The sequence below is a fragment of the Prionailurus bengalensis genome, chromosome A3 (assembly GCF_016509475.1).
Source record: "Prionailurus bengalensis isolate Pbe53 chromosome A3, Fcat_Pben_1.1_paternal_pri, whole genome shotgun sequence".
Taxonomy (NCBI): Eukaryota; Metazoa; Chordata; class Mammalia; order Carnivora; family Felidae; genus Prionailurus; species Prionailurus bengalensis.
The window spans coordinates 43,067,226-43,077,736 of NC_057354.1; the positions used below are offsets into that span (position 1 = coordinate 43,067,226).

A 10,511-nucleotide genomic window follows, 5' to 3' on the forward strand; every position below is an offset into this window, starting at 1 on the left:
TCCATCTATATAGTAACGTGCAGAGATGTGACTTCCTCTGAGCTCCTGGCTTTTTATACCCTGCCTGCAGGAGACCTTAGGGAGAGACACCTTTCTGGGCCTCACGCTAACGTTGGTCTTTGCTGGCTTCTGCTGGGGGGTGGCTGTCCCCTCCCTCAGCTACGGCATGACTTTTAACTAAAACTATTGATTCCTCTATGGATTCACCCAAATCTCTTCAGGACCTCGACAGTCAAAAATTTGGCCGCACCCTTCCTGGGTTATTTTGTGCCTGCCCTTTCCCGAGCCAGTCAGCTTTGGCAGATCTAGATCTCTGAGAATCTAGACCTCTGCTGTCTGATACCGCTGGCCGCTGGCCATTTGTACCTTTTGAGCACCTGTCTGAATAAAGATGTGCTCTGCATGTAAAATACACGAGGTTGATTTTAAAGATTTAAGATTTTAAAGTACCCCCCCAAATGTAAAGGATCTCATCAATAATTTTTTATTGATTGCATGTTGAAATGATAATATTTTTGAAATAGAAAATAAAGCATATTATCAGAACTCATTTCACCTGTTTAGTCCCCCCCTTTTCCTGTGGCTACTAGAAAATTAAAAATTATATATGTGGCTGGCTCACATTAAATTTCTACTGGATAAGGGCACCTGGGTGGCTCAGCTGGTTGAGCATCTGACTCTTGACTTCGGCTCAGGTCATGATCTCACGGTTCATGGGTTCAAGCCCCCCATGGGGCTCTCCACTGATGGTGCAGAGCCTGCTCTCTCTTCTCCTCCCCCACTCTCTCTCACTTTCTGTCTCTCAAAATAAATACACGTTAAAAAAATAAATTTCTACTGGATAGTGCTGGTCTAGATTTAACAGTGAAAGGGCTGCAAAGGACAAAGGGATGACCAGGAAGGGGAAATACGTTGTGCATAAGGCGCTGAAGGCTTTCCATAGCCCAGCTCTAGCTCTGTCTTATATTCCCCACCCTCATCCACACCATACCCAAGCCAGACTGTCCATGAATCACAAACACATACAGGACCACCCGCTTTGCAGGCTTTTCTTGAAATGGACATTCACCTGCTTCAGGACCCCACTCACAACTGACCTTCTCTGGGAAGAAAGACTTCCTTCTGCCCGCCCACCCCAGCCTAACGAGCTTGTGTGTCTGAACACTGAGTATTCAATAGGACCCCTTGCTGTGACATTTGTACTGTTGACTATTTTTTGCACACATGGCCTGAGAACCCACACTCATTATGCTAGAGAGGCACAGCTTGCCTTTGGGGCTCTCCCACGTCTCCTCTATGTTCTATGATCATAGTTCTATGATCTTTGTACTCCTCCTCTCCCTATGAAAGCCCCGCCCAGGGGCAAGTGAATTTCCAGGCACTCAGTAAATCCAGGGACTTTGAGCAGTGCCCTGTGGGGCGGGTGCATTACTGTGGGGATAACCCTGAAGTCATCCAACAGGGAGGAAGGACGTTTCCATCCCAGAGACTCTAGTTTGGTTCAATGCTCTTTGAAGGCACTATAAAGTCATATCCTTGAGACTAAATCTTCCTCCTGAAAAATACTTGGAAGGTCAGGAAGGGGTATATGTTCTGGTGCCTGCTGCCTAAGGCTCTCCTAATAGCAGAACTTGTGTGTGATGTTTGCTACATGTCAGCCACTGACTGGCCTCAGTGTGTGACATATATCTCATTTAATCATCAAAAAATCCTATAAGGTATACGATTTCACCTCCATTTTACCGATTGGGAAACGGAGGCACACTATAGCCACATGACTGCTCCAAAGTCACTCAGGATGAGAAAGGTGAAATTTGAATCTGGGCAGACAGTCCCAGGGGTGGGGGGCTGGTAATTCAGAGGACCCCACCACCAGACATCTGGGCCGTACAAGAAGTCGGTCACACAAGTTTGGGGTTACCCTGCATAGAGTTGCCAGAAAAAATGCAGGGACCCATTCAGTTAAATCTGAATGTCAGTTAAACAAACACTTTTTTAGTATAAGTATATCCCCAAAGGGCACCTGGGTGGCTTAGTCGGTTAAGGGTCTGACTCTTAATTTTGGCTCAGGCCATGATCTCATGGTTTCTTGAGTCTGAGCCCCGTGTCAGGCTCTCTGTTGGCAGCATGGAGGCTGCTTGAGATTCTCTCTCTCTCTCTCTCTCTCTCTCTCTCTCTCTCCCTCTCTACCCCTCCCCCACACACGCTGTCTCTGTCTCTCTCAAAATAAGTAAATAAACTTAAAAAAGAAAAGAAAAAAGGATATCCCAGGGAGACATGGAGAAGAAAGAAGAAGGGGCAAGCCCTGCATTGGATCGAGCATTTGCACTAGAGGCAAGGAGTTTTAAGCCAGATACGACTGAGAGGTACTGGATTTTCAAGATTGTCAATGGCTACCAGTGGCCATGAAGGCTGAAGAGCTGGTGAGAGGAAAAGAGAGTTGTTGGTCACACAACAAAGTCTTGTGGCCACGTAAGAGCATTCGGTGTAGGCTCCAAGCAGTGGCAGCTCCCAGCAGAGGCGTCAGACAAGCCTGAGAATCAGAGAGGGCAAGATGGCGGACCTCTGTTGTCCACCTAAAACTAATGGGCGCCAACTTTGTTCAAATTTTTAAAAAGTTAAAAAAAAAAGAAAGAAAGAAAGAAAGAAAAGGCCAGATGTTACCGTGAAGACGAAAAGTTTTCATTGGCATTGACCAGGACCAGCCACCTAGTGCAAAATGAAGATACGAGGCCCCTCGTTCACATATACTGAGGACTTCAAGATGCAACAGCAGAACACTAAACCAAGGGGGGCTCTGTCCGGGGTGGTGGGGGCACGCTGCCTGCTCGGCGTTGCTGTGTGTCTGTATCTCCCTCCCCGCAGCCAGAAATTCGTGAGCTTTGGTCCAAGAGAGAGGCGAGAGATTTTCTTCTCCTTAGTGAAGGCCTCGCTTTCTGGAACCAGCAGAGAAACCGAGCAGGCTTTGGGCAGGCCGTGATGGGGGCCCACGACTCCGGCTTCCCTTGGGAGCAGGGTGACGTGGGCTGACTTTCCCTCCCCACCACTGGAAGGTGGCAGGGTGAGAGGACAAGAGACAGGTTGCAACTTGGCTCTGGAGGCCACAAGAAGAGGCCTTTCTTCCTACAGCATTCCTGGACAATTTGCCTCTGGTCCTGCGTGCCACACATTCCCTGGCTTCCTGGCTGCTGAGGCTGGTGGGGATGTGGAGGCTCCAATCACCACCGGCTGATGACCAGCAGCGAGGCCTCCAAAACGGCAGAGCCTGCCACAGGTGCCCAGCCAGATTCTGTCAGTCGAGATGTGCAAGAATGGGGCTCGGGAAAACAGGAGTCAACTTCTCAGATTCTTGGTGATTCCATCTGGAGATTGAAACTGGGTTAAAACGTGCCAGGGATCTGGAGCCCATTGAAGGTACCCAAGTGCCACTTGCTATTACCATCATTATTATTTATCATCACTAATGCTCCCTCTCCTTGGACAGAGCCAAGGCTCTCCTTGATTCTGTTATTCACTTCTGTGCCTCCCACATCCACTGAAGCTACTGGCTCAATGAACATTCAATAAATGTTCTTTTTTTTTTTTAATGTTGAATTAAAAAACATCTCCATAAAATCATCAGCGAAAGTACAAGGATACTGATAAAGTAAAACGAGATCGTTCTAAGCATCTATACGGCTTTTCTAAAAAGATGATGAAGGTAGCATGTTAACATGACCATGACATCTTGGCTGTTTTTTCAATCTTTTCAACAACTGGACCATGACTCAAAAGAAGAGACCCCAAGCTCCAAGGCTTGGGCACATTTTACAGCTGGGACTCAGCTACTATTTAATTTCTTAAAAAAAAAAAAATGCTCCGTTTGGTTAGGGTGAAGTTTGCTTTGTTTTATGTAACTGAAAGCAAACAGACACCAGCTGGTTTTCCTGGAGAGGACCCAGGACGGCAAGCGTGGACGCTGGTTCCCATTCACTCCAGGCTGGAGGGCCCCCAAACCAGCCTCGAGAGGCAGGCGTTTACATGACCTTAAATCTCCAGGCTTCACCATTTAGTGACTCAGTCAATCCTGGCCGTGCAGTCTCAGGCACCACTTTCTCCATGGAGAGCTTGCTCCTTGTCAATAATCATGTGATAAAATTGTAAGAGAGAAATGGAAGGCTGTGGGGCAGTAGTTAGAGAATGAGAGAATGCCATAGAGCTATCTGTCCCGGTGTACTTAATGTTAATTACATGTGTTTTTCATGCACACAGACTCTTCAGAAGGGAAAGGTGGGCAAGGTTTATGGAGTTTTATATATTCCGTGCTCCCCCCACAGGGCCACATATTCCAGGACAAGCAAGGCATTAGCATTTTCCTAATGTTCTCGCTCTAGATCCACTTAATTCCATTTGCAAGGTGGGGGGGGGGCATGTTGTGTGCCTTCAGGTGATGTAGAAACTGAGGCCGGGTTCTTGGGGTCTTCACTGCGGGTTAAGTGAGTTGCCCAAGGTCCCAGAGCTGGTTTGCAAGAACAAATTGGTACTAAGATGCCCCTCATCTGCCAACGCCACAGGCAGTGATTCTTGATCCAGGGAGATTTTGTCCCCAAGGGAACACGTGGCAATGTGTGGAGATGGTTATGATTGTCACAGTCTGGAGGGATGGGAGAGCGCTACTGGCATCTGGTGGGTAGAGGCCAGAGACGCTGCTAAACTTCCTGCAATGCTCAAGACGGTCTCCGCTCCACCACGACAGCACAGAATTACCCACAATGTCAAGTGAAGAGAGTTAGAAACTCTGCAAGGTCAATAGAGAAAATGATGGGGTGGGGAGCCTCTCTGACTCCTCTTTGCGTGTGCACATGCGTGTGCATGTGTGTGTGTTTGTGTGTGGGGGTGTGTTAAAAAGAAATACTAGGGGTGCCTGGCTGGCACCAGTTGGTATAGCCAGTGACTCTTGATCGTGGAGTTGTAAGTTTGAGCCCCACGTTGCGTGTAGAGATTACTTAATATCTTTAAAGAGAGAGAGAGAGAGAGAGAGAGAGAGAAATACTAGATCAGAGGCCAGAAGGGAGCATTAGAAGTATGCTAAGCTCTTGCTACTCAAAATGTTGTCCCTAGACCAGCTCAGCTGGGAGCATGTTAGAAATGCAGACTCTTGGGGGGCCTGGGTGGCTCAGTCGGTTAAGCGTCTGACTTCGGCCCAGGTCATGATCTCAGTTTGTGGGCTCGAGCCCTGCATCGGGCTCTGTGCTGACAGCTTGGAGCCTGGAGCCTGCTTCAGATTCTGTGTCTCCCTCTCTCTCTGCCCCTCCCCAGCTCATGCTCACACTCTGTCTCTGTCAAAAATAAATAAACTTAAAAAAAAGAAATGCAGACTCTCAGGCCCCACTCCAGACTTAATTGAGTCAGAACCTCCCTTTTAACAATGTCCCAGGTGATTTATGGGCTCATTAAAGTTGAGAAAGGTAAGTTCTGGTTCACCCCAGGCTAGACAGCCCTCAATCCCATCCCGAGAGATGTGCATTTATCTTGGCCTCACACCTCACCAGGGGCCAGTCCCAGAATCCCCATCACCCCGGTCAGGGGTTCAGGGCCTGCCGTCATTCTCCCCCACATCTGACCTGTGCCCCTTTCTTTGATTTTCACGCGATTCCTAGTGTTGGAGAAGAGCACATCTGGGCCGGCTTATTATAACCTTTCCCATTTTTCTCCATGCCTCCCCTGCTCCCCACAGGCCTACATCCTGCTGGGACAGTTCCTCCTGATGCACAAGAATGAAGCTGAGTTTCAGAAGTGGCTCATTTGCTGTTGCGGCGCCACCGAGTATGAGGCCCAGGAGAGTTCTAACTGTCTGAAGGAGTGGTGTTCCTGCTTCCTGTGAACACACGTCCCCTTGCTCTGATGCCTGGGTAAACGACATGTTCTGTACTGATACCCAGGCTTGGGGGTCATTATTTTTTGTTCTTTTTTGTTAGTTTTTACTTTAGAGAGAGAGCGCAAGTAGGGGACAGGGGCAGAGGGAGAGAGAGAATCCTAAGCAGGCTCCCTGCTCAACGCAGAGCCTGATGTGGGGCTCGATCCCACGACCCTGGGATCATGACCTGAGCCAAAATTGAGAGTTGATGCTCAACCAGCTGAGCCACCCAGGCACCCTACTTTTGTTTTTAACTTTAAGGATACACAGTCAGTATACCAAGCAGTACAAGAATGTATAAAAGAGAACAAACGAAAGACAAGTGATCCTCAAATTGACCACCTAAAAACAATTGTCATTCACCTTACATGAATATCATGCCAAATATTTCAGCATATGGATTATTTTAGAATCGGTTACTTTAAGTTTGAAGCCAGTGTATTGATTATCTATTGCCACATAGCAGAGGAACCCAAAGCATAGCAGCTTAAAACAAGCCATTTTATCTCACGCAGTTGTTTGGCTGGGTGTTTCTGTCTCTGGGTCTTCCATGAGGGTGAAAACCGTCAGCTGGACTGCAGTCATCGGAGGGCTTGACTGGGGCTGGAGAATCCACTTCTAAGATGTTGTACTCATGTGGCTGTCAACTGGAGTCCTCAGTTGCTCTTTAAATAGGCCTCTCTATGGGGCTACTCATGGAGTGGCATCTAACTTCCTCCAAAGCAGCTGACCCAAGAGGGAGTAAGAGGGCAAGCAGGAAGTGCAATGCCTTTTATGACCTTGTCTCTGATTCACACTATGTCACTTCTGTCTTATTCTATTTTTAGAAGCAAGTCATTAAGTCCTCAAGAGAAGAGAATTAAACTGTCTTGAAACAGCAACTAATATGCAGACATATTTTTAAGAGCATTGTAGTCTGATTTCTGAGGTATAGTTTATATTCAGGAAAACTTGCCCTTTTTAGGTGTGTAGTTCTGTGGCTTTTGACAAATGCGTTGTCCCCAAACCACTACCAGAATCAAGATGGAGAGCACTTTCATCACCCCAAAGAGTTCCCTGGTACCTCCCCATAGTCATCCCTGTGGCCCTCCCCAGCCCCTGCCAACAAATGATCTGGTTTTTGTCCTCATAGTTTTGACATTTCCAGAAAGCCAAATAAATGTAATCACATAATATGTACCTTTTGTGTGACTGGCTTCTTTCACTTGGAATAATTCAGTTGAGATGAACCCATTAAACAGGCCTTTTAAATTCAAGAAAATGTCGGCAGGTGGTATTGGAGCCTGGCCCCATATGCTGTTGGCATTCACTGTTCTAGTACGGTCCAGTAACTTCCTTCAGTAAGCACCTGAGTACCCTTTGCCAGAGGGTATCTCTAGCTGCAGGAGTAGGGTCTACCCATGCACAGGGCAAGGAGGGAGTGCCAGGGAGTCAACACCCACTCATGGGTGGAAGCGGCAGTTGCCCTTTGGATGGGACAGCTCTGAGGTGGTATCCTCCAGCTCCCCAGTGGGACTCAGCCAGTTGCTCACAGAGGCCCCCCGCCCTTTAACACCTCTGGCATTTGCTTTCTTTTCTTCCCTATATTGCTTTCCCACTCTGCTGCCGGGGTTTCTTGGGATCACCCCTCATGAAATATTTAAATTTTAGTATCAGTCTTCTTCTGGAAGAACCCAACTTAAGACAAAAGTGCTAGAATTTAATTTTATTTGGACAGAAGAAAAAAATGGAACTGAAAGAATTTTTGAACCGCACTGCATTTTTTTTCTTCATTACTAGACATCATCATTTCTACATCAATTTCTTCTGAGCATAAAGAATAATATGGGGGAAACAGTAACAGGGAGGTTAGTATCATTAAGTTTATTTTAAACTTTAATTTTCTATGTTAGATGGTGTGAATTCCCATTAAAAAAAGTAATAAAAGTAAAAAGAAATTAGCACTCTTATTTCTTCCCTCTCATTTTTAAAAATAGGTTTTAGTATTATTTTTAACTTGTCAAGGTCTATAGAATTTACATTCTTCCCATAAGCATAATCCCTGCAGTTGCTTAGTCTTAGTTGTATATTTAAGAGGTTATAAATCATTGTTGGCATAATTATTTTAAGAATTATAACTTTTGGAGCACCTGGTTGGCTCAGTCAGTTAAGCATCCAACCCTTGACCTTGGCTCAGGTCATGATATCACAGTTTGTAAGATTGATGACCGCATCATGTTCTGTGCTGACAGCCTGCTTGGGATCCTCTCTCTCCCTCACTCTCTGTCCCTCCTCTGCTTGCTTTCTTTCTTTCTCTCTCTCTCTCTCAAAATAAAAATTTAAAAAAAAACTTTAAAAATCATAACTTTGTCACTCCTGAATTCTTTGTTCTGAAACATCTCTCTGTTGGTTGAGTTGGATGATTATATTAGTCAGAAAAGGTTAGATTATGCTGCTGTAACAAACAATCCCCCAAAGCTCAGTGATTTAGTCAACAAATCTTGATTATTCTTTTAGGCTTCATATCCAGTATATGCCATCACAAGGGCTCTGTCTGTTATAATCACTGTGAGAGTTAGGTAGATGGAGATTCTCTTTCAATACATGCTTCCATGAGTATCACAGCATTGGGAAGGTACCATGGTGGATTACACACTGTATTTCATATCCTCTACCCAGTGTGATCTATTCCACTTATGTTCACATTTCATTGGTCAAAACAAATCACATGGTCATACCTAACTCCAAAGGGTCATAGACTCTTCTGAACTCAGGAGCAGATTTGGTGACAGCACTAATCAAGACCACAGTCATCAGTTGGGTTCAATATTTTTTCCTGGGTGCCTCACAGGTGTTACATTTCCTAAGTTCATAATATGATTGGGATATTTCCACTGAGGTCCGTTTAGCTCTTTCTAGCTCTGCTTCTCTAGCTGTCCCCAAGAAGAGGTCAAGAAGAATTCCAGGTGAGCCAGCTGGCTGGCCCAAAGACTTAAACAACTCCATCTTGGAGTGCATGGGTGGTTCAGTTGGTTAAGTACCCAAGTCTTGATTTCAGCTCAGATCATGATCTTGGTTTGTGAGACTGAGTCCTGCACCAGGCTCTGCGCTGACATCATAGAGTCTGCTTGGGATGGTCTCTCTCCCTCTCTCTCTGCCCCTCCTTCCTCTCTCAAAAATAAATAAATAAATAAATAAATAAACATTTAAATAAATAAATATCTTCCTCTTCTAAGACCTCAGGTTCTGACTATCCAGAGCCCTTCCCTTGCTCCCTCCTGCACAGCCCACCATTGGGTTAATTCTCTACTAAAATAGTCATGGGATTTAGAAGTCACTCATTTTCTAAGACAAGAGCTGGGTGGCTCTAGGGAAAGGAAAATGGGAAGTAGTCTTGTCCTTCATTCTATTTTCACACACTTCCCATATTGCTGAAATTTGTCCCTTTAATCAGGTTGATGTCTGGGATCAGGTAGGAGGATTAGGGAGCTGAGAAACCTGAGGAGATGGTCTTCCAAGACTAAGCAGCCTCTACAAAGGGACCCTAGCACAGATATTGAAGTTCAGAGTAGTTGTTCTCTGTGTTATGTAACTGGAGGGACACTGAGGATGAACCCTGCTCCCCACAATTTTCTCTACAGCCATTCATTCCCTTGTGTTGATTTTAGTCTTTCTCACAGATAAAATTATTGCCTTCAATTCTTCACTTCTCTCTGCAATTTTCCACCTTTGCCAGATGATTTTACGGTCCCTCCCACTAGAGGCAAAGTAACTCCCAGACTCTTAGACTTGGACATGTGACTTACTCTGGCCAATGGTATGAGTCTCGAATGACAGCATGCCAGTTCTGAGATTCACTGTGCATTTCCACGTGCTCTCGCATGCCTCTGTCAACACCAAGAGAAGAGCTATCTCCTTGGATAACTGCTGCCTGAATCCTAGAATGAACCCCAGTGAAGCTGATCTGAGCCCAACTTGCAGCAAGGACCTGAGGCCAGCCAGACCTGCAGCTTGATGCAAAGCTGCCCATCAGAACCCACCCTGGATCAGCCAACCCTCAGCTGACTCAAATGTGTGAGCAAAAATAAAGGATTGCTGTTCAAAGCCACTAATATTTGAGAAAGTTTGCTATGCAGAAGTATCTAACTGATACATTCCTTCCAGTCTAATGTGTCCTTACCCTGCCAAAGGGTGCTTTAGATAGAGTCCAGGGTGGGCAAAAGAATATTGCCTCTGAAGGCAGCCAGACATGGGTGCGAATTCCAGCTCTGCCAATCAGTACCTTATCCTGGGTGAGCTACTTAACCTCTCTGAGCCTTGGTTTCTTCATCTGTAAAATAAGGGCAGGAAGGTAATTACCTTGCTTCAAAGGCTGGATTAATTGAAATAGTGTAGGTTAGGTACATGGTTCCTAAGAGAAGCTCTGGCTCTGTTCTTAGGGTTCTCCTCTGAGCCTGATGTTCTGAGTGCTTGGTCGTTATGATACTTGGAACAGAATTCATAGCTATGAGGTGGGAGGGAGCCCAGCTACCAGCTTATCTAATTCTGTTCCAGTAGACAAGTACAGGACACTGTATACCATACACTCTTTAGGGACCACGCACTCTTTAATGAGTGGGTAAGAAAGGACAAATCA

At 45.8% G+C, this 10,511-nt stretch overlaps 1 protein-coding gene across 1 annotated transcript in view; it reads left to right on the top strand.

Moving 5' to 3' along the window:
* BANF2 (BANF family member 2) overlaps positions 1-9,983 on the top strand; it is a 40,085-nt gene extending 30,102 nt beyond the window's left edge. Inside the window, exons 3-4 of the mRNA XM_043602943.1 lie at positions 5,717-5,891; positions 9,779-9,983. Of these exons, the coding sequence (XP_043458878.1) occupies positions 5,717-5,863 (147 nt within the window). The 3' untranslated portion in view covers positions 5,864-5,891; positions 9,779-9,983. The remainder of the gene's footprint in view (positions 1-5,716; positions 5,892-9,778) is intronic.
* The last annotated feature ends 528 nt before the right edge of the window (positions 9,984-10,511 follow it).